The 24,416-nt window shown below is 43.9% G+C and overlaps 1 protein-coding gene across 6 annotated transcripts; it reads left to right on the top strand.

Annotated features, from left to right (window-relative positions):
- Window positions 1-3,787: 3,787 nt before the first annotated feature.
- Window positions 3,788-23,343, top strand: LOC113011262 (transcriptional repressor p66 alpha). Of its 6 annotated transcripts, none has more exons than XM_026150717.1 (11): window positions 3,788-3,988; window positions 13,425-13,939; window positions 15,545-15,677; window positions 15,922-16,050; window positions 17,782-17,859; window positions 17,973-18,092; window positions 18,331-18,510; window positions 20,393-20,651; window positions 21,350-21,771; window positions 21,866-22,124; window positions 22,631-23,343. In XM_026150717.1, the coding sequence occupies exons 2-11, from the start codon at window positions 13,428-13,430 to the stop codon at window positions 22,768-22,770; spliced, it is 2,232 nt and encodes a 743-aa protein (XP_026006502.1). In that variant the 5' UTR covers window positions 3,788-3,988; window positions 13,425-13,427; the 3' UTR covers window positions 22,771-23,343. The 6 variants fall into 6 exon arrangements, with proteins under 6 accessions (XP_026006502.1, XP_026006507.1, XP_026006506.1 ...); XM_026150722.1 differs by having other exon boundaries at window positions 21,866-21,989; XM_026150721.1 differs by having other exon boundaries at window positions 18,355-18,510.
- The last annotated feature ends 1,073 nt before the right edge of the window (window positions 23,344-24,416 follow it).

Consider the following 24,416-nt stretch of genomic DNA (forward strand, 5'->3'; position numbering starts at 1 on the left):
AGACTCCATTACATTTTTATCACCGTGATTACGCCAAACTTCATCTGCGTAATCTGATTAGAGAACAGACAGTAATCATTCACACGTTAGAAAGATGGTGCAACATCAGCGCAGTTTACAATGTAAACTGGTGAGGACCCTATAGCACCAATGAAACCCCTAAAACATTGAATGAACACTTAATTGGTGTCAGGCTGAGTTGGTTTAATAGATCCCTTTCTTATAGGTGGTTATGTCAGATCGGCACGCCCGTAGACTCATTTTCCTCTTTAAAGACGCTTAAATTGATTTTTACGCAAGTTGGAGAAAGGCCAGCAGGGTGGGAATCATGAATCCTTCAAAGCTTTTACAAATGAATTCACAGGAACAGCAAACATCTGCGCCCTGACTTCAAATTTATAACTTGTTTAATGTGAAAATGATCAAATAACTCCTTCTGTTCGCTAAATGTGTGCATGCGTGTTAACTTGATGCGCAGTTGCCTTTGTCCGCGTTCAGAAAAAGCACGAAATTTCCACCCACGAACATGAGGTTAGGCAGCCTGACGCAGATACCGGCATTCATCGGAGACCCCCTTACAAAAGCTCATCTTTTCTCAATACCTGATTTCTAGTCAATCTGATCCCAGTACACCTACACCCACCCCCTCTCTCCTCCTTTATTCCTTCGTGCACCGATGCCGCCGGGTGACTGTCTCCACCGAAGGAGGAGGAGGTTACAGTGAGAAGTGAAAACTTTTGGGACGCTCTAGGTGTCTTGGACGTAGCTGCTGAAAGGAGCCATTTCCTGCCAAATAGTGAGCCCGCCTAATCGTGACTGCTGCTGCTACTTCCTGCATTGTTACAGTGCTTAATGAGGATTAAGTTGAAGCTGTCATGTCGTAACGGGCGGCCATTAGGCCTGCTCCACACGGAGAGAGGAGCTGCAGGCTGGCCTCGCCTCACTATGATTTCTGAGCTGAACCCTTTCCACCTGGACTGGACCTGTAAAACCTTGCAGAGTGTACAATCCTGACCTTAATAAACACCATTCCTACTAGCATATCAATTATATATATATATATATATATATATATATATATATATGTGTGTGTGTGTGTGTGTGTGTGTGTGTGTGTGTGTGTGTGTGTGTGTGTGTGTGTGTGTGAGAATAAAATCTGCTTGGTTTAATAATCTTTATGAGCTACTTTGTTACTTAACAGGTCCAGCCTATTTAAACAAGCTATTTACACTTCTAACATAGATCACATGACAAGCATGTATGTAACCCAATAAGCCTTATTAAGTCTCTGGCTTCACACTTTGTCAATAGTACTCACTTCAAGGTTGTTCGTTTGGTTAATTATCCACTTTGATTAAATGATGAATCAGCCAATTAGTGTGTGTGTGTGTGTGTGTGTGTGTGTAACACTGTCCACACAATGTGAGAATAAAACCCAAAGACACCCAAAGTCTCCAAGATTTCACTCATTTATTGTCATAACGCCCTCCTGTTGGAGGGGTAGTGAATCACTCATATATCTACCAGGATACAACGTTGTCATTAACATAAATGTACTGATTTGTTTGATGAAATCAGTCAGTCAGTCCAAGCCTGTCCCAAGTGAACTGTATTTTCTGTATTTTATATCCTAAAAGCAAATGTTCACTAAATGTCAATAGCAGACATCTAATATCTTCAGTTTATGTATCCTAAAAAAACAAAAAAAAAAGTCTGGCAAGGCTTCCACCTTGTAGACCTCTTCCAGAGGTGGACCGCTCCGCTTTGAAGTCTTTTCATTCAAAGTGCTTTGACTTGTGGCTTGGAAAAACTTCCCCCAGGGGTTGCAGAAAGTGACCAGAAATAACACAGAAGAGATGACTTCAGTGTTCTCAAGTGCAACTCACAGCCCTGATTGTTTTTTAATAGAGCTGGGATAACGCAGTTCTTCTCTATGGGTCTGCTGGAGGAGGAGGAGCAATATTTACAGAAAGATTCATCACAACCTGTAAACTCAAGACCGCCTCCCCCCCCCCTTCATCTTAATTTGATTTTTTTTCTTTGTGCTGGGTGATTATGTGAAGATGGCTCCCTTGCTACAGATGTGATTGCTTTACACGAGACAATCTGTAGCCTCAGGAGATGGAACAGTGGGATGAGGGGACAGAAACAATCAGACCCGATGACACAGCAACATCTAGAGAGAGAGCTCTTTTTGTTGTCATTTAAAGAATGGGAGGGTGAGGCTGACAAAGCACTTCTAACCACCCCCCTCTGCACCCACCTGGAGGCTAGCACTCCCGCTCCCGCTCAGTCTTTATGGACTTCTGTCGTACTTAGATCGCTGTATTCCAGGCACACACACGTTTACATATGGATGTCCATTTATATGCACGGTAGTGGACGAATGAGGATGAGTTCAGTTCACAGGGATGCTTTGAAGCGATGCAGGTCTTGTCATGAAAGAGCACGCCAGCTGGAGCTTTTACAGAAGGGACTCTGTCACTGGCATAGTATAACCCAGCTGAGAGTGCTCTGGACTTGCATGTTTGGATCTGATTCTAACTGCAGGGCTGGCTGACCGCTCTTTAAAGCAAACCTCCTCTGTGCCCCCCCCACCACACACACACCTTCTTCACTGTAAAGAGAGACACAAATAGCCTTAATGTTTGGGTTCAGGACTTGGATCTATTCTGAGTTGCATCACATGCTGCTGCACACAGTGACTCTGAATCAGGAGATAAGTGAGGATGGTTACCTTAGATCATAATTTGAGGTCAGGGAGACAAATGTGAGGCCGGATAATTACACGATGCTGAGGATGTGACGCTGATGCACTACTGCTGTAGAGACACTGAAGGTAAACATGGCGCTGACTTTGCTTGTAGAAGATCACAGACTGAGCTCAGCAGACAATGTGTTTATGGAGTATTTATATGTATATTTACTCCCCACATGACATCTATCTAAGTCTGGGGGGGTTGCAGCTGCCCTCGCCGCCATTAAACCCTGCAAACCATCATGTACAATGCAAACATTAAACTGCTGGGTTGCATGTTTACTATGCATCACTCATTGACTGTATGAATGTGAACAATCTGAGCTTTAATCAGGCATGTAAAGACAACATGAACCACTAACGTGATTAAATACGTGTCTATATGGACTACATCAGCACAACATAGCAAAAAAAAAATAAAAAATTAATAAATAAGGGTTTGATAAATCAATTTAGTCACATTCGCCTCTGCCAGGCACAGATTCAACATTATGAAATAAAACAGGACCACCCCCATTAAGCTCATAATGTACTTTAAGTAGAAATAAATCAGCATTTGCTTGCACTTTGGAGACCTTTAAGGGTCCGGGCTCGGGTGCAGTTGAGCGGATTGTCTCCTCGCTCTTGCAGCTGCTGTCCGCTTTGTTTTGTGTGCAAATTGATTATTTGTCCACATGCTAAGTTTGAAGCGTTACTTGTGTCACCGTGCTCATAAGGCTGGCAATAAAGCCACTCTGGCATCTGTGAGTTGAGTCCTGACTTGGAGTTAGAGCCACCGTAGAAGCTGTGGTGATTCAAAGAGGATGCTAGTGAGTGTTTGGGATGAAATATGTGGTGTTTTACATATTCATGGGTCAGTACTGTAACTGTGTGTGCGTGTGTGAGTGTGTATTGGAGGGGATCTGTACACTTGCTGGTACACTCACGGGTCACTCCGGGGACCCCGGGGGGCCCTGACATTGTCGTCCTGCTTTGGCCCTCCGTGGTCAGTGACTTACATGATGTGATCCGGTCGCCCTGGTATGGCGAGGTGCGCATGCCCACTAAGAGGACGCAGCGGCTCCATGTGTGTTGAGGCGCATTATTTGGCAACAGACGCGGCAGCGGGGAGGGCCGAAAAAAGAGGATATCCCCTGGATTTCAAAAAAAAGCAACGATTTATCGAGGTTAACTGCAGATTAAACATTCCTTGGTCGACCATCGGCGAAGAACGGGAGACAAAGCTACCGAGTAAGTTGACTTATGTGAAGCTGAAGTTTTTTTAGTGAGGGGATCGAGAGGAGCCTTTTATTCGGACTCGTCGAGAGGAGCCAGGTTTTCCTCCACCTATCTGTGACGATAAAGAAGCTGATGGGCTGTTGAAAAGTAACACTTCTCCGCAGAGCCAAAGGTTGAGCACTGGGGAGGAGAAGAGGGGGGGCTCGCTCAGCCAAAATTTCTTTTATTTAATGTTTCCTCAGGAGCACCGGCGAGTAAATGTGATGGCTGGACTTGATTTGGTGCGGTAGAAGTCGTTTAACGAGGTAAGGATTACAACGTTACATCGCCAGCGGCTCGACGGTCGTCGGCGGCGGCGGCTCAGTCCGTGGGCCGGTCGATGAAATTTATGAGTTCCGACTCGGAGGTTTTTCCTCGGGAGGGGACAGACAGGTAAACCGTCCCGGTGAGCCTCCTGAAGCCGCACTTTTAGGGCAGTATCGCGAAAGTTTGGGGGTCCTTTTTGAGCTCGACGGCTGTCCCGCATCGGGGGTGCGAGCCAGGTCAACGATTCGGGTTCGGTTCTGGTTGTGTGTGGGGGTCATGTTGACGAGCGGCTTGCCCCGGCTCGGAGGACTTTCAGTAGTTTGGCTTAAAGTGTCCGGCAGCCGCTGGTGGTCACACACACCGAGTGCCTTTATCCGAGCTAAAAGTGGCTTCGTGTTTTTGTTTGTGCGATGTAGCTAATGTTAGCTCGCTAACTAATAACACGCACACCTCCTCCGAGGCGGTGTCAATAATAAAAAAGCCGGCTAGTTGCACATGTAAGTGTGGGCTGGGTTTAGTTTTTAAAGGGCTGAGTTTGGTTTTTTGGACTGTGTACTGGCGGCTGGAAACGTTAATGGTCGACGCCGCTGCCCGCTTTAAGCCCCGTGGCACCAGTATTGGTTCTGCTATCTGGTAGCTAATCTTCCTACTTCTCTCTGTGACAACCGTAGTCTTCCTCCTCTTAAAGCTGAACACACACACACACACACTCTCACACACACCGCACACACTCCCCTCTCTGTCTCTTCCTCTCAGCCAGACAGGAGCACGCACGCACACACACAGGCGCGTGCACACATTTCCACAGCACGAGTTTTTGCAGCGCTTCGGGACAAAGCTGTGGGCTCAGGATTTCTGCCGTCACACCAGTTCGCCGCTAAATTTGTGCCGTCCGTTCATGCGGACGCGCTGAGGTGGATTTAAAACGTGGGGATATCTAATGGCTGAACGTGACGGAAGCCGGCGTTGCTCATGGTGTGTGCAGCGAGCCACACGCGGACTGACGCCGTGTTGTGACGGCACTGGTTACTCTTGCTGAGTCGTGATCGTGTAGCCTTTAATTGGTTAATTACTTAATTAGTTTTGCAGTTGATTGATTTTCAGCGTCTTATTGCATACCGTCACCTGCAGAGGACATAGCTGACTAATGTCTGCTGACTTGTATCAACTTGCTTTCCAAGTAGCATTAATGTAGTGATGGGCAGATGAAGCCCCATGAAGCACTGAAGCTTTTCATCCAATTGGTTCACCCCAACGCGAAGCTTCATGAAGCTTCATTTGCTCTAGCAGGACACCTACTGGACGTAAAAATAATAGCTGGCATGAATTTGAAGAGTGTGGCATTTTGCACACAGCCTGTAAATGTCAACAACAAAAGGAGTGTGTAAAACACCTATAGTGTAGTGATGGCAGTATACTGTGTATATTTATGCTGGCAGTATGGAAAATGATTATTTGTGGCAAAGTTCGAACCGCTTCATGAACCAGTCACGTGGTACAGCCGGGCAGCGAGGCTTCGGACGTCATCATTTTCAGCTCCTCCCATAAATGAAGCAAGCCTCGATACGCGCTTCGCGGAAACGCCCCCTCCATTACTCGACACACGCTCCGAAGCCTCGATACAGAACGTCCCATCACTACATTAATGCCTGAAAGTGTGAGCCACAATCAGAGTTACTGCAGTGAAGTTCTTCTTGTTAAGCTACATAATCGTCTTTTATTCATTAAAAAATAATTATTATAAAATTAAGACGGCTTGTGAAAATGATCCAAAAATCTACAAATATGTGGTTAAAAGTCTTACTATTGTAAGACTAAGACAGCTATAAAAAATAAAATAAAAACAAATCTAGGTTTTCTGTCCGATTCCTATCAGTTTCTGTTAGTTCTCATTGCAACACAATGCAGCCACTTAAAAGTCCCATGCATGCCATGTAAGCTGGGGATGGCATTGTTGCAAAAGCGAGCTGCTGCTTTTAGGAGACTTTTATTGCCTCTTTGTGGTGATCTGGAATGAACCCTCGCTTGTTTGTGTGAACAAAGGCCCTGTAAAGCATTATTTACATGTCAACAGTGTGCAGGTTGCCTTTAGTGAAGGCAACCTGCACACTCAGAGGAGAGGGGAGCGCTTTGGCTGTTGAGCTACCTGTCCTTCCTGTGTAGAAACTGTGCATCTGCAGCGTGATGCAGTAGTAGTACTATCCACCCCAGAGTGATTGTGTTGTTTGTATTCAAATGACAAGACTGAGTGAGTCAGAAACAGCGCATGAATTTTCAGCCATTCCAGAAAGCACTGTTCCAGCGATGTCTCTCACACACACACAGACACACAAGGCTGGTTCAGGGCTGTTGTGCAGTCAGCTACTGTTCTGTAAAGGGTCATCTGCTAGCCACATTTTGAGCTGCTCCACATAACTACTGGGGGTCACAGGGCGACCTGTTTGGTCAAACATCAGAGACGTCATCAAATACGTGTGGAGCAAGTTGCTCCCTAATTGCCTTTTCAGTTCGTTTCGTGTAGATGCTGCTGTGTGAAGCTCTGAGCTCTCAAGATCTGAAGTTATTTAACTGAGCAAGTCAGTGACCCACAAAAGTGAGCTTTGGCCATAACTAGCTCCAAAGCAACATCTTATTTAAGCATACACCTCCGATGACATTCTTCTATTGTGAGTGGGGCCGCGAAGGTTTTGCTTTTTAGTTAGTGCACAGACACTATCATTGCTATCATTTGTTATTCTGACAGATGCAACCAGGTAATGGAAACGAATACTTTGCTGGTTCAGCAGTTTTCCAAGGTAGAGTGGCCGCATAGTTGCACGGTTTCCTGAAGCCCCCGTGTGATGTAGAAATATGTGTTCACAGGGTAAAAGGTCTCTCGTGGGTAAATAAAGTGCTGAACACATACTGCATGTAAAGGTGGACATCAGTGATAATTGAGAGCGAGGCTGCTGGTGTGAGTGAAGATGATTGACTGATAGCTGACAGGATCAATGTGATAAATAACTGCCTCATAGCAGGAGAAAAAGACAGAGAAGACAAAACCCTGATAGTGGTAGGAACCTGATGCTAGATTAAAGTAGCACTTTGCACCTTGATAATGTGGCAGTGATCACTGTGATTTAAATACACTCCAGTTGTTAATGAGATGATTGGGTTTGATTGGAGAAATGTCACAAAAAGGATTCAAATGTATATCAGGCATTTGAGACAGCTGACCAGAGTTGGATTGGCAACTTTCTGGACACTGAGTCAACTTGCATATGTGCCGTTCGTATTACTGTTGGTCAGGCGTCTTACACGGATGTATGGGCCACGTCAATTCTCATTAATGGTCACTTCTTAAACAATATAGTGACATGGGCAGGACTTGTTAGAGGACCAGTCTTGTGGGCATTCTTGTAGTGTGCACATGGAAACCTCCAAAACACAACTAAATGTTGGAAAGCACAGTGTGCACACGGCAACTTTATTGGAAAAAAAATCAAAATTGCCATCATTTTGGAAAATGTGTCTCTGAAAGCAGCAGTGATGCCGTGTTTTCCTACATTGTTGTGTCCCTGTAAAACTGGAAGACCAACTGAAGTCTAGTTTTACAAGTACAGACTTGTGGCTTTAGGACGAAACTGCAAGACATTACATTTTGCAAAACCTGCAGAATCTTGGATTAACTTTGTTCTTCAATGTCATTAAATTACAGCTGTTTATGTTACCCTTTTTTAAAAACACTGATAAAGAGTTTTAGTAATGCAACGACAGTGTGCATTCAGATGTTTTTGTCTAATATCTAATGGGCTTCAGTTGGGTGGCTCATGTGGCTCTTTTAGATTAGCACCTACTCTGCTCGACTCGAATCGGTTTCGGTCGTTTTCCATTGCAATTGAATGCCATCACACTGTGAGTATGCGGCACAAAACAACACAACAATGGAGGACATCGTCTGCACCTCGTCGTTGGTGGACAGTGTCGGTTAGTGTGGAGTCTTTTTCCTTGTATCCGGGGTTCAAAAATGACGAGTTTGATTCTTGCAAAGGAGTCTCTCTCATGACTCATCCAATGACATCATTTTCTGGCCAGTCAGTGGCATGCAGTCTGTTGACATTACATTTTCAGCTCGCTTAGAACCCCGGCTAAGTAGATACTAGCAAAGTACCAGGTACTACCACCTAAGTGTCGAGTAGAGTTGAGTCGAGTAGGTACTAGTGGGGGAAAAAATGGCGTTATCATTCAAGGACAGAAAAATGTAACTTCTTTTCACCAGACACCAAAGGGACAGTGCAGCTTCTGGTCGAAATCAAGTGAATGTTTCTACTTTGGGAAGAAATGCAGATGGTAAACCTTTGGTCTGGTGAAAATGTACTAAAGAAGTGACAATCAACCAGTCAGCCCAGCCGCCGTGAGAATTATGAGCGCGATCTCTCGCTGTGCTGTCAAGTCTTTGCAGTGTCGTTTAATGCTGTTTGAGGATTTCCATCTGATTTGAATATTTAACAGGATAATGTTGTATACAATGTGATTCAGATCATACCATGACACTAATCACTCCGCCTGCTGCTGTAACAAGTGTAATATTGAAGTGGACAGTGTAGCTTTTCCTCTTAGTGTGTGTGTGTGTGTGTGTGTGTGAAAAGTGAGCAGTTAAGTTTGGCTATATAGCCTGAATTTGTGAGACATGTAAAGTTCAGTTTTGCTTTCGGTTGCTTTCAGAGGTTTTGCACTGGTTGCATGTGATGTCAAGTTCGTGTGTGTGTGTGTGTGTGTGTGTGCGCGCGCGAAGAGGGTTTGAAGGAATTGTGTGTGTAAACTGCCATGAAGATGAAATGTGAAACCTGCCAGCCATTAAAGATCCCCCATTACAAAGATGGGGTCAGTGCCCGTGTAAGGTTGGTGCGGGGATGGGTGGCGTTCCCCATGTCTAATTCCTTCCAGCAGCATCATTTCACAGCTATATGCGCCAGAAATTAATAATGTCATCACAACACCCCACCCCCGCCACACCACACACACAAACACACATACGCACACACTGTATAATGGCCGTCAGTGTGGAAGCCCTGCGCCTGCTCCAGCACCTGAAGGGTTAAAACCAGCTTTAGCTTCTCTCTGTCATACACACGCACACACACTGACAGAGTCACACACACACACACACACACACACACACACACACACACACACACACAAGCTAACCGGTTTAAACCGGTTCTCAGGAAAAGTGCTTTGTGTGTCCCACTGAATCCTGGGAAGGGTCATGTCATGTGTGTCTCAGTGATGTCAGAGTATTATAAAAACTTAGTCAGCTCTCTGCTATCAGGTGATTGCTCTGCATGCTGCATTGTCACCCTGCGTGCATTTTGTATGTGTGCATGATGGATACATTAAGTGCGCTCATTGCTCGCCGCCATAGCCGTTCTGAGAACAGGAAGGGGAGGAGGGGTTGGAAGCGCATACGGTGTGTGTGTTACGGAGAAGTACTCCAGGTTGTAAGGGTTAATTGTAGCGAACCCCCCCCCCCCCCCTCCTCCTTCCCACACCCTTCCAAAAAAACAAAACAAAAAAAGGAACGTAGCTTCCTGTGGCGCGTCGCTGGGCAGACTGAGGGCCTCCACAGTCCTGGGAGGACTGGCTCTTGATTCTGTAACATAAAGACATAAATATGCATAAGTACATAACTGCGGTGCACTGCTGCTTCTTCATGCTCTTCCAGCAGAGAGCAAGATCCTTTGTGCATCTCTGAATGTGCTGTCTGTTTGAGATCCTGTGAACTTTGAGCACAGGTTGTCTACTCTCTGTGTGTAGCATGCCATATGGATCAACATTTGCCTTTTTACACATTCAATAATAACCAATTCAATGAGTGTGTACACAGTGAACAATAGCGAGCCTTACCTGGCTTTTTGCTATTGCTCTGGATATAAAAATTTCTGAGTAAATCCTTTGTGATCATATCACCAGCATCATTCTTGTACCAAACTACAGTATGTAAGTACGCGGCATAATCAGCACCACTAGTAATGGAAATTATGAGTCATATTCTGTCTTTATAATCTCACACTATACCTATATTTAGGCATATTGGTGTTTAGATATTACAGCATCATGTGTACTTGATGGGGCAGAAAACACCTCAGAGGCACGTGCCCAAATCCAGAGTCATCAGTGGGATGATTGACCCTTTTGTAAGTCTTTTCTTAGTGCACAGGATGCTATTATGGATAAATGGGTCAATATCCACTGATATGAAAAGTGCATCAGAGATGTACAGCCAAACAGTTTGATAGGCCATTATCAAAACCATCAGCATGTATTGACTGATGTGGAGTATCTGCCGTCATCCCGTGCGTCCGCTCTCGTTTCTGACCCGACTCTGAGTGATTCAGAGCAGCTACTGTAGGGATAATGTGTGACACTATGTGCCATGTACTGGTGCACTTCTGCGAGGGCACAAGTGCACTCTGTAATGCTCGTCCGCCTGACAGAGCGAGCCGCTGTATGTCCTCATCTCCACTACTGCTGCCATGTCAACATCTGGTGGGGATTGAATCTGGTGTTCAGGGGATATTGGACAGTAATGGATATGGTGCTCCACTCAGAAAGAGTTGTATATGCATCGTGAGCTCCTCGCAGCCAATGAAAAATCCCTCCACGTGAATACGTACATTTCTAAAATATGTGGATTCATGAGTTGTTATGAATATTTGAACAGAATTCATGCTCCAGTGAATTTTCGCTCTACCCCAAGTCCCTTTAACTCTGATTTGATTACGATGTTGTCATAGATGTTTTATCTCTCTGCAGCATTTTTTTTTTCTCTTTGCAGTCTTTCAAAAGACCTTTCTGCTTCTCTCAAGTGCATTTTTTGATTTTCTATTTTGCCCTGAACACTTGAGCACTTTCTGAGTACGCCCATATTTTTCCTAGTGTCCCCCTTTCTCCTGGCTTTTAGTCTAGACTGAGATTTGGAGAATGGGATGTTTTGGAATTATACTTGAGTCAACATCTTGGCTATGTGACCGTGATAATCCAAGATGTTTTGTCTGGGTGCCATTTTTAGAGCATGTCCCCTGCAGCTGGTTCAAGGTCAGTCTTGTCTGCGTCATTATTGAACAACACGAGGACAATCGCAAATGCAGTTGGGGTAAAATAGACGCCTTAATATATTATTGGGTAATAGACCTGCAGGTTTCTCCTACCGCGTTAGCCTTGTGAGAATGACATGTGACTTGGGCTAGAGCCTAAATAAAAGGGGCTCTGTTATTTTTCTTCTAACAGTTCATCATAACCTTTATCTGTCTTACTCGGTGCAGCCCCTCAATTCATCCACTGTCTGAAATAAGCTGGTTTATCACCTTTCCTTATAAGATAGCTTTCTTCTGATTGGCTGCCCCTCACTAACAGGAAGTTTGAAGAGCAGCTGGGTGAGGCTGTTGCACTTGCACTCAGAGCTGTGTGCCTGAGATTACCACATTAAGGATGTGCGATCAGAAGAAATTAAAGTTCCGGCAGCACTTTATTAATTGGCCGACATATTTTACCTTATAGCTCACATCAGGGTCACTGTAAAACATCAAACGCTACACACTCAATAGGATAAATGCAGAGTAGATGAAATGGAAAACAACCAGTCACTGACAGAATACATCCAATTTGCTAGTGTAGTCTGTCTGTCTTTTGGAAACATTCCTCAGATTTTGGGCCATACTGATGTGTCACACAGTTGCTGTAGATTTTTGTAGCTGCACATCCATGATGTGACCCTCCCGTTCAGTGAACTCATTGTCATGTTTAACCAGTCAGAAACCAGTTTGAGCTTTTATTTGAGCTTTGTATAAGGGTACACTGATCATAAAATTAAGCCATGCTCAGTTAATACTGTGGGATCCAAAACGTGCCAAGAGAATATCCTCCATACCATTACTCTATGACCACTGTGAATCAGTGGTATAAGGCAGGATGGTTCAATGCTTTCATGTTATTTAGTCTGACCCAACCATCTGATTGCTGAAACAGAAATCGAGCCTCCTAGAACCAGGCAGCCTCCTGTTGTGCACTTTCAGTGATCCTGTGTGAAGTCTCAGTTTACTGTTCTTAGATTCACCCGGTGTGGTCTTCTGCTGCTGTATCAAATCTGCTCGAAGGTTTGATATGTTGTGCATTCAGAGATCCTCTGCATACCTTGGTTGTAACAAGTTAGTGTTGCTTTCCTGTCAGCTCAAAGCAGTCTGGCCATTCTCCTCTGACCTCTGGCATTAACAACGCGTTTTTACTCCGAGAACTGCTGCCCACGGGATATTTTCTCTTTTTCGGACCATTCTCTGTAAACACTAGAAATGGTTGTGTAGGAAAATCCCAGCAGTTTCTGAAATACTCAGGCCAACCCCTGTGGGAGCAACAGCAACGTTACATTCAAAGTTACTTAAATCCCCTTTCTTTCTCAATCTCATTCTCAGTTTGAACTTCAGCAGATTGTCTTGACCATGTGTACATGCCTAAATAAACTGAGTCGCTGCCGTGTTGAGTGATTAGATAACAGTGTTAATGAGAAGTTAAAAAGGGCTGGCAAGTGTAAAGTCACATAAAGATCTGCCAATGAGGCGGCAATACGGCTGTGCCTAATATCATACGATCATAGTCAGTCAAGGCAAAAAGGGAGTGTCCAGTGGAAAACAAGGTGGTATGTGACGCAGCCATGAGCTGGAAAAGTGCAGCTGAGGGGTGGTGTTTAAATTTTGTCTCACCCAACATCAGACATATCCACTCAAAACACTTTGAGGTAGTTTATTCACATTTTTTTAAGTTTTTATTTTTATAAATATATATATTTACGTTGACCCTGATGTAGGCCATAAGCATGTGACTATAAATGGGTAATGTAAATTAAATACAAGGACTTTCACTTTCAGTTCTTTTAGAAATGGAAATATGATTTTAAAAGTTCTGTTTTTTTGACTGAGTAGAATCTTAAATATACCTAAGTGGTGTTTTTCCAACTTCATACAATAAAAATGGACATTTCCTTTTCCTGGAGTTTTTATGCTCCCTATTTTCAATGTAAACTTTTTTTTGTTTTCGTGTCATTTTGGGATCCTGCTTGACTATTGAACACGTCACGTAACACTGTTATTCTTCTTCTTTCTATTTACAGGGGATGTCTGAGGAGGCTGTCCGCCAGACACGCAGCCAGAAGAGGGCGCTGGAGAGGGAGGCTGCCCCACAGTCTGTAGAAACCTCCGATGCCGACAATGAAAGCAAAAAACCTAAACTGGACCCGTCTGAATCGCCAACACAGACCCCAACTAAACCTAAGCCTGACCTTATTCTGGCACAGGATGGTCAGAGCCGGACTCGGCCCGGATTAGAGCATGACAAGGAGCAGGAGCAGGATCAGAGCCCTTTGCCGTTATCTTTAGTGTTACCCTTGACCTCCCAGCCGGTGAAGGATGATCGGAATTGGTCCCAGAGACAGGAGGTGGTCGAACCCGGCTCAGACAATCGGACTGACTGCAATGACAAAGCAAGGGCAATGGACACAAGGAGCCGCGTCCGGCAGGCGGAGCCAAAGGCGTCCGGCGGCATGCTGGCCGCAGGGGAAGTAAAGGCCACTATTAAGGTTGAAGTTCAGACAGGAGAGCAGCCCGTGGACATGAGCACCACCAAAGGGTGAGAAACGGTTCACAGTAAACACAAAAATAATAATGTGAAGGTGCCTTGTGGCTTTTCTGAAGCACTGCCGGCTCCTTGTCTAGACTTTTTGTTCTAAAAACCCACTTATGGGGTTTTAGAAAAGGACAAATGGCACCTTGTTTGAATATGAACGGGCTAAAAATGTTTCAAAGTTACTTTTGTAATCCTGCTGCGTGTGTGTGTTTGTGGCTCAGAGGTGATGCTGAACTTTTGCTCTACCTCCATTTTCCCCCCTCTCCACCACCTGAACCCTAAAAACTCCCCGAACACAAAATGAAGCCGTGTGTGTCACAAACTGGTTCCAGCCGGTTGTTGCCATGGTTTCCACAGTGGAAGGAACAGTGAGGGGAGGGGGAGGGGGGGAAGAGATGAGAGGAAAAGTGAACGTGTCACGTGATGATGACTTTGAGGTCACGTGACTTCTTTGGAAGAGAAGTGATTAATCCACAGGAAGTGATGATGGCGCTAAGCCCTCAGGAGAGACTAATACACACATGAATAAACACACAGACAGACACAAAAAAAAAAGACGGCGAGGAGAAGAGACGGGCCGCGTGTCGTCATTTGTTGACTTTACCAAATTCTTATGCTTCACAGAAATGCATAATCTGTGCAATCATAAGGCCTGTCTTATTTTAACAGGAGCATTCCTCCTGCCCTTCAGTCTTTGAGTGCCACTAGTCAAAGTATTTAGGTCATCTACTCTCACATATAGCCTGCAGCTCAACTAGTCACTTTGCAGTAGGAGCTGTAAGTGTTTGGAGGGGAGGCCATGAGTAAAATGTGCATAACGATGTGGTTTTGTAGATAAAAGTGATGACTGATCCCAAAATTCTCCAAGATTTGCTTAGCGTGCCTTGTGTGACGAGTTTACGCGAATGCAGGTCAACTCCAAATGCTTCAAACGCCTGCCCACAGTATCCTGTTTCAACAGGAAATGCGTGCTCTCAAGCAGCCGTTTCATTGTGACTTAAAGACCTTCACCGGAGCTTTAAGTCAGTCACACCTTGCCCCTCCTTGGCATTTAAGCCTGTTCCCCTTGTTGCTGGTAAACCTTCGATATGAATAGAAGCTGTGCGGAGCGCTGTCTGGACTTGTTAGATTACAGCGAAGAGGATAAACCTGTGGTCATAAATTATATTTGTGGTTGAGGAGCAGACCTCCTTAAATACAGGCATTAGTAATGGCTGCCAATACTTGAAGCGGTCGAGTTGTGCTTTATCTTCCTTCAAACTGCCATACACGTTCTGAAGCTTCTCAACCTATCCGGATCTGCCACTGCGAACTCGAACGGCGCAGCTAAATCCTGTCTTTAAACTCAAATCACATTTGTGATTTTTCACTGGGGATGCTGATGTTTCAAGAGTATACACATTCATGCACAACACATTCAAATGATGCATCTTTTGAATTTTGACTAGAATAGAGAGAGGATAGAAAGAAGTGAAATGGTCAAGCTGTGGAGTAGGATGATTATAACATCCCTCAAAGTACTGAAGGAACACACTGGATGTAATCCGTACAGAAACATCAATTTAAATGCTGTTATTAACATTTATTTATTTATTTATTTTTGTCCAGGAGTATAAAAAGAGAGAAGCGCCCTCCATCCCCTGAAGATGATGACGTCATCATTTTGTCAGATAATGACTCCCCTAGTCCACCGATGAACGGGCTCAGCCACTTTAAAGAGCTGGACACGGACTTGCTCATGGTGAGAGACCAAAGTCAGAAATCGTGCATTGGAAGATGAGAGCTCGAGACTCACTTAGCTGTGAGCTTTTATAGATTTTAGTACTGGGGGTGCAAGTTTGGACCTCAGAGATGTTGCACTGTGTGGTTAGAGGTGGATTGAGGACTCAGAGGAATCAGGGGATGTTCAGTAACCTGAAGGGATTTCATTTTTTTTTTTTTAATTTATTTTTTTGTAACGTGCCGCTGTGCTCTGTTGAATGTAGAAGAGCAGCCCAGCTGAGAGGGAGCGTATCATTAAGCAGCTGAAGGAGGAGCTGAGACTGGAGGAGGCCAAGCTCGTGCTGCTGAAGAAACTGCGGCAGAGCCAAATTCAGAGGGACACTCTGCAGAAGGTAACTAGCAGCTTTCGCCCACATCAACACATCATTGCACTCTTCCACGTGTAGGGATAGATATTGATGGGATAATATTACAAATCTGCCAACAGGTCATTGATCTTTAGTGATTCTCTTCTAGTTCCTGCACAGTTTTCTGTGGATTGTGAAGTATCCCAACGCTGTCACTAAAATCTCCCATAAATGTTACCATAATACAGTCAGTCTATCTGACTGCATTTGAATGTGTTCATGTTGGCAATTTTATCTGTTTCTGATAATACAGCAATTAACAGCGATAAATCATTGAAAATCACATTTGTTGCCCTCTACATAAAAAAAGAAGCTCACTTTAACTCTTTAACATTTGTGCTCAGCAGACTTCCTGTTCAACAAGAATATAACCAGCTGAGTCGAGTCCCCTGAGTGTGCTCATTGACAAAACTTGTTCAGATTGATGCATGTATAAATCAGACAGCAGTTATTTGCCAACCTTCGACTCTCTGAGAGTTAGACTGCAACTGTTTGCAGAAAGGTTTGCCTCATATCAGGTGACCTGTGCAATCACTTTGCGATCAAAAGCGGTCATGGGTGTGCACTTTTAATAACCCCAACTTGCAATTGGTAGCCTGTGTGAAAATTCAATACAGTCAGCAGAGGCAAGGGGGTTCCTGTCACTCATGTGACTGAGCCAGTTGGGAGGTCAAAGGTGTGTTCAGTGTTGGATGATTTCTAGGTTGAGCTGATTTAATGTACGGTCATTTGGCTAACACATATGAGATCAGCCCTCTAGTTCATTATATTCACAATATTTTAATTCATTTATTGAATTTTCAGTATTGTGTTACACGCATCAGGTTAGAAAAAGGAGTCAAGTCTAAAAGACATCAACCCACAATGTGAGTTTGTAAGGGAGCAGCAGCAGCTACAAATTGGCCCATAACATTAAAAGCCTCTCCTACAATCTCTCACCTACAGCTTCAGATTATACGAGTCGTCTGCACATTTTCTTTTTCTTTTGATGATAATTTGTTGTAAATGACTAAAGTCAAACTTGTCAAAGGTGATGCACAGAAGGCAGAGAAAAGATGGGTCGAAAATGTGAAGCCAATGCAGAAGTGGCTAAAACCTGCATTCTTTCTAATGTCCAGCAGAGGGGCTGGGGGAGGAACACAATGTTCATTTTGTGATGTATACGTTAGGGTTGCTACTGCATGAGCGTGCAGTGTCTTTGATTTATGTGTCAAATCCATCCAAAATGAAATCGGATGAATCCAAAATGCTGGAAACAGCAGAGCACTGTCCAACGGCTCAAGTCACTGTGGTAGGAATCTGTTGTTTACGTACAGACTATGTGATTAAATACATTTATGAAAAACGTTGGTTACAGAAAGATGACACAACAAACCACACTAATTTGCAACTTCTATTAAGTAAAACTGACAGTAACCATGACAACAGCCTCATAATTATTACATAACAAAATAAATAAACAATTTTAAAAAGTGATAACGACTCTCGGTCAGGTTTTATTCAAATATATAGGTTAAAGCCATGATAACTGTTGAATAATGCAGGTGATGCCTTGATGGTGCAGATAAACCATGTGTTACATGCAGTTCATGTCGTTGACAGGGACAGCCGCTGTTTATATGTTGATTGACGATGCGATTTGGTTTATCTAAGCTTGTGCTGTTCAGCAGAGTGAAGCATCGTTTCAGTTTAATATCTCTGTACGTTGTTTTTCAGCCCTCAGGTTTATCTGGCTCATCTGCTCCTCCTCCTCTAATTCGAGGAACAATTGCAAGCAGTAAAGGCTCTCCACAGGTTAATACACTAATATCACACATGCACATTATTTGTTTGAAAGCACAGTTGCACTATAGTTGATGCCACTTCTCACGGTGTTTTTTTTTTTTACTTTTTCTTCTTTAAACCAGATTTTGACAGGGAGGAGTTCGGGTACTGTCATCCCTCCACCCCTGGTGAGAGGAGGGCAGCAGATTTCGTCTAAACATGGCTCCCAGATCATCATGCCACCTCTGGTTAGAGGGGCACAGGTGAGTCATGGGAAAACTCATCCTTGTCAAGTTAATTATAGCCTAAAGGTGTTTCGTGGTAGTGCTGTCTTAAAGAGACAGACTATAGGGAAAAGGTTATATTTAAACGTAGGACTTATGTTCTCTCTTTGCGCCTCCCTCTCTTTCTGTGTGTTCTTTGCTTTGGTGCTTTTTGATGTCCTTTCCTCGTCCTCCGCTACCTTTGTGTCTGTGTTGCCCGTCTCATTGTCGTGGTTAGCCCATCTCTGTGTCTCCACAGCAGATTCAGGCTCTCCGCCAGCAGCAGCAGCAACAGCTGGCTGCCTCTGGAGGCTCGGGGTCTGGTCCTCCTCCTCTGCTGTTGGGTCCCCGGAACTCTGACGCCCAGGGCCAGAGAGGAATGATCCAACCAGGCCTCATCAGAGTCGGCAGCACGCTGGTTAGTATGTCACCGGTCCCTCAATGTAAAAAAAAACCAAAAAAAACAAGAGTGGGCAGAGAAGTGATTCACTCTTCCAGGCTGGAAGCGTAGGATGTATTATACTATGAAGTTAAAGTTTTGTTACTTTGTCTAAATTTGATATGTGTAGAGTTCAAATTGCTCCTGATTATAACTGAGAAAGCTGTAGCCACTGCACGTTGGTGTATGTGTTGCCTTCAGCATTTAATATCACAAAGAATCCTAAATTTAACTGATGGGAATTCAGTCAGAAATCTTGAATGATTCACTCAATAACTACTTCTTTCATTGATTATCTACAACGCTGAGGTGCAATCAAGTATGCAGAATGTACAAAAAGTGAAGTCTAAACTGTTGGTTAGCTCACATTTAGTTTTGAAAATAAAACAAATAAGAACCCTTATCTACCAGTCCATAGGAAGCCGGGCGGTTAATGGAAACTGTTACTTGTAGGGGAAACAGGTTGACTAAGATGTACCGTCAGCCTGTAGATGTACAGTCATGTGAAAATGAACACTGCCCATTTCAATAGGAATTCAGAAGGCATGTAGCAGCCTGATCAGATGCACTTGGTTAATTGATCATCAGTAAGCGTGAGCACCTTTATGAAAACGGGTTTTGGCAGTTTGCTGGTGTGGAGCATTTAGGTGTGTGTGAACACACACAATGTCACAATCTACTCAGGAGTGGTCGTCCCAGCAAATTCAAGGTCAGACTGTGCAATGCTCAGAAACCTCAAAAAACAATGATGTGCTTTGGACAGACAAGGTCAAAGTGGAAATGTTTCACCATATTTAGCAAAAACCAAACACAGCATATCGGCATACCAACTGCGAAGCACGCTGGTGGAGGGGTGATGGTTTCCTGGTCACTGAGTGGAGCGTGAACACTTCTGTATACCAAAGTATTCTAGAGCTAAATGTGAGGCCGTCTATCTGACAGATAAAGCTTGGTTCAAGTTGTGTCATGCAACAGAACAATGATCAAATCTACAACAGAATGAGTGAAAAAGGAAAGAATCGGGTGTTGCAATGGCCCAGTCAAAGTCCAGACCTCAGGCAGACTGTGAAATGCTACGGTGGGACCTTAAGAGAGCTGTGCATAAATGAAAGCGTGGGACAAAATTCCTCCACAGCAATATGACAGACTGAGGAAGTCATGCAGAAAATGATTACATCATGTTATTGCCGCTAAAGGAGGTTCTGCCAGCTTATTTTTCCACAGGGCTGCATTAGGTGGCAGACAGCAAGTTCTCCCAGTCCTCAATTAAACTTGGAAGAAATTGATTAATGTTCGAATAAAAACTCTGAAGCCTGTTGATGCTCAGGCTCACAAACTGTGCTCAGGCAGATGATGCGCTTCATCACTCATTTGACCAGCTTAGCCTTGCTACTGAAGCAATGAATTTGAAACATAGATTAGACTGTTCAGAATGTGTAGTTACTGCAATGGAGAGTTCATTTTGAGCCAGGCTAACCAATCGTAGAGAAGGGTCCTCTGGCCAGGACAGTTGGCCGTTATGCTGGTGCCTCTTAAACAGGACACTTCTGACTACAGGAGAACATGGCACAGTCACCCATAACAGACTTTTTCTGGAGAACCAACAGGCAAAGAGTAACGATAAAGTCCGGGGAATAAAGTAGGTTGACTGACCAGGTGCGTGTGTGTGAAGTCAGCATCTTTGATAAGTAGCAGGTATTTTTGTAGTCAGATCATCAGATGAGTCAGATTTTGTGTATTGTGTTGTATTTGACATTGGCACAAATGTGAAATACATTGTGACAGAGCTTTGAGACACTATTGTGGTCGGGGCTGAATATTTACACCATGTGTTTCTTCCTGTCTTTGCTTGTTTACGCAGGCCTCTTCATCCAGTTTGAAGGGCTCTTCCCTAGGAAGCGGTGTGTCTGTGGTGGGTCTGAATGACTCTCCGGCAAGCCGTCAGGCTGCAGCTAAACTCGCGCTGCGGAAGCAGCTGGAGAAGACCCTCTTGGAGATCCCTCCACCCAAGCCACCTGCCCCAGAGTTCAACTTCCTGCCCTCTGCAGCCAATAATGAATTCATCTACCTGGTGGGACTGGAAGAAGTGGTGCAGAATCTGCTGGATACCATCCACAGAGGTATGTGTGGATTTTTAGCTTTTGGTGCTTTGCTTTGTTTTGTTGTTATAGAGGTGAACTGAGCTGTGGTTCTACAGAACAACAATGAGACGTGATCACTAAAGGCATTCATAATCAGGGTTGCCAATCGGTCTCCTTTTGCAGCAATTAGGTTTTAACAGTTTGTTCTTTTTTATTTTTTTTTTATTATTTTTTTAATTTATATTTTTTATTAAGGTTTCAAAAGCAGGCATTCACAGTATGTACATCATGTAAGAATACTTCTTGCTTATATTATCTGCCTAAAAGCAATTGAAACAATCACATAATCCGAAATAAGAAAACAAACATCTTTTTATTTTATATGGTAGTAAAACGAGTATCTCTGGCTACACAGCAATTTTGTGGTATCACGATCAGCTTTGGGAAATATTGATAGACATTTTGGGGCAAGCAAGCAATTAACTGATTAATTAGGAAAATAACTGTCATGTTCCTCAGTAATGAAAATGAAAATAGCGATTAGTTGCTGTCCTCCCCCTGTTACTAATTGGCCTGCTTATTTTTGTTTCTATTGTTCCGAGTGAAGACATCTCCACTATCACCCAGGATTTAAACATCTGTCTGCTTGTGTCTGTTTTTCTTCAGTGCTTATTTGATGCCACACTGCTCTGTCTTTGCTCATTGCCTCTGGGCTTCCTGTCTCTGTTTCCAACCAGGAAAAACGGGTGTAGCCCTGCCCAAGCCCACCATCAGAGAACCTTTCATCTGCAGCCAGTGCAACACTGACTTCACCTGCCGTTGGAGGCAGGACAAGACGAAAGGCGGGGCGGTGCTCTGTGAAGACTGCATGTCATCTAACCAGAAAAAGGCTTTGAAAGCTGAGCATACCAATAGGCTGAAAGCCGCCTTTGTCAAAGCACTGCAGCAAGAGCAAGAAATAGAGCAGCGTATAATTCAGCAGACATCTTCACCAGTCTCCCACAGTACCTCATCATCCGCTTCATCTGCCTCTTCATCACTGAAGGCAGAGCATCTGGTGGCTCAGCAGCTGAAGCAAGTTCAGGCCAGAGTGTCCTCCCTCCAGCACCACCACCAGGCCAGCCGAGGAAACCTCATTCATCATCACTCCATCAAGCAGGTTGGAATCAGGTTTTGTTCTCTTTTTTTCAGAGAACACCTGTAGAGTCAAAGCTGCCATAGCTCAAACAGCCTTTTTGTGTCTCCTCCCTCAGAGCTCACAGGGCCACCTGTCCCACGGTGTCTCATCAGTGGGGGTGAGAGGCATCCCCCACTCCTTTTCCTCCACCTCCCAGCTGCAGAGCGCAGTGGCGGCCGCGGCTTTGGTCAGCCGGCCAGGTAAGCACGCCCATGTTTCCCACCGCTCTGTGCAGAGTTCAAAGGTGAGCAGCAGTGGAATCCGCGGCCACAGGATTATCAGCGGAGGTAGTGCCTCATCCACTGCATGGAAGAAGCAGAGCAGCAGCAACACAGGTAGACTCACATTAATACCAGCCCAACTCTGACGCCTGACATCTGCTCTCTGTCAAATTCCTGTCTGGTCCAAAAGCAATCCTTTGACACCCCAAATCCAACTTTTTTTTTTATTTTTATCATTAATTTGTCTTCTTTCTAAAGAGAAAAAAATTGTGATCACTGTAATCTTACACGTTAGAAAGAAAATGATGAATAGGAAATGTTTTCGGACAAGGCACCCCCCACCCCCCCCCCACCCCTTCTGGAAATGAATCTGTTTTCCTGCTGTAATCCCTCAGTTTGGTGGTTTTAATACTTTTTCCTGGGTCTCACTACTGTGTGTTAGATTAGCGCATAACTCTCATTCGTTTTTCCTTGGTGTCTGTCCGTGCGTTATGGAGCCGTGGGTGGCTTTACATTCAGGTGTTACACAATCATACAGTGTTTTTCGAAATCATTAGACGTAACGCCGCAGTTCTTTTCCACGCCCTGACCTGACCTGCCGCTCTGCTGCATGTTCACAGGAGTGACCATGGCCTACGTGAACCCCAGCCTGACGGGTCACAAGACATCAGCCACAGTGGACGCTCGCCAGAGGGAGTACCTGCTGGACATGATCCCCTCTCGCTCGTCAATCTCGCAGACTGCAAACGCGTGGAAATAGTCGAAGCCGTACTCCGCTACTCATTTACTAGTTTTTTTCCCAAGTTCCTCAGCTCCAATAATACGGTCCACAGCGCCCCCGCAGGACTTGTTAAGCAATTACAATCTCTCAAAGTGAAGAAACGTTCCTTAATTAATACCTTTGTATGATTCTTGTTTTAGTTTTGCTTATTTTCCAATGTTTTTTTTTCTTCTTTTGGGGTTCATCGTTATTTGATAATTGTGCAGAAACCATTTTGATTTGACTGGGCAGAGAAGAAAATACTTGAAGGGCTTCCTCTGGGCTCTGTCCTCCAGACAGGGTCGTTCAAATGATGATGTACGATAGACGGTTATGTCTGCTGCGAGTACCTTTGATAAAAATAAGCATTCTGTTTGAGGCTTGTTAGCCCTTTTCTGCCATGATGTGGGTGAAACGCACCCAACCTTTTGACACTTGAATAGTTGTATCACACCCAAGAGTTCACGTTCGACAAAATACACATTTATTTTAAGTAAAAGCAAAATTACCAAGTTGTAAAATTTTCATTACACCACCCATGTAGTTAAAGGTTTGAGTTTACTTTGTATTTACCGTAAGTTATTTTTGTGTTTTTGTTTTTCCTTTTTTTTTTTTTTTTTTTTTTTTTTTTCTTGGACTGATGGTTAAGATCACTCAGTATAATGTGGTTTCCACAAATGAAGATTATTCTAGCTTTGTTTTTTCTTTTCTTTCTTTTTTTTTCCTGTTTAACAGCATGCCTATCCTTAAGCCCATTTTGCACCTTAGCTGAAGAAGCGTGGTGTCATTGCTTAATTCATCTGTAATTACCATCTGTAATTTGCTTATTTTATATTGTCAACATTGTAAGATTATTTTGAGTGTTACATCATCACTGAGAAAATGCAAAACTCTGAAGGAGCTGAATTCGCCACACTGGAGCCAGAAATCTTGCCTCCGATATTTATCCATTGTCCACGTGAGACACGGGCTACATGTAGCCTCGACTCAGTCCTTAAAGGAAACATCTTCCAGCTTCCTGGATTACACAGTTAAAGAGTTGTGTGATCACACAATTAAGATTAAGACTCTGGATTACACAAGACCATCGTTATCTTGTGCCCCTCACCATAATGCATAATTTCTCTGCTTTCCAGTCATTTTAATTGCAATGTACAAAGTTATGTTTAAATTTATTTGGTTTACTTTTTTCCTAGCTCCTGAAATAAATAATAAAAAATATTACATTTTAAACTGCTGCTTTCATTTGCTGTTTTGGGATATCACTGTCTCTGTGACATTTTTGCTCTTATGGGCCTAGAATCGAAATTCATACGTATGCTGTTAACAAATATCTATTCATTCACATGGTAGCAACTATGCATGTAGATGTGGTCAGGATGACCTGCTGAAGTTTAATTTGAGCGTTAGAATGAGGAAGAAGGGCGATTTTATTTTTTTAAGGGACTGAATGCAGCACAGTTGTTGGTGCCAAACTGGCTGGCATATTTCACAAACTGCTAATCTACTGGGATCCAGTTAACAGCATTTCTGTTGAAGAAAATACTCTGATGTTAGAGATCAGATGGAGTCTAAAGAATGGCCAGACAGCTTTAAGCACTCATTTCAACAAAGGGCTACAGAAGAGCATCGGTGAACCACACCAC

The sequence above is a fragment of the Astatotilapia calliptera genome, chromosome 18, assembly GCF_900246225.1.
Source record: "Astatotilapia calliptera chromosome 18, fAstCal1.2, whole genome shotgun sequence".
Classification (NCBI taxonomy): domain Eukaryota; kingdom Metazoa; phylum Chordata; class Actinopteri; order Cichliformes; family Cichlidae; genus Astatotilapia; species Astatotilapia calliptera.

What these genes read in the sequence shown, in the direction of transcription:
- LOC113011262 (XM_026150717.1), top strand. Translation starts at nt 13,428, where the DNA reads ATGTCTGAGGAGGCTGTCCGCCAGACACGCAGCCAGAAGAGGGCGCTG. An exon ending in CTCTGGTTAGAGGGGCACAG is followed by an intron (nt 18,093 to 18,330) that starts GTGAGTCATGGG and finishes TGTCGTGGTTAG; the next exon opens with CCCATCTCTGTGTCTCCACA. An exon ending in TCAGAGTCGGCAGCACGCTG is followed by an intron (nt 18,511 to 20,392) that starts GTTAGTATGTCA and finishes TTGTTTACGCAG; the next exon opens with GCCTCTTCATCCAGTTTGAA.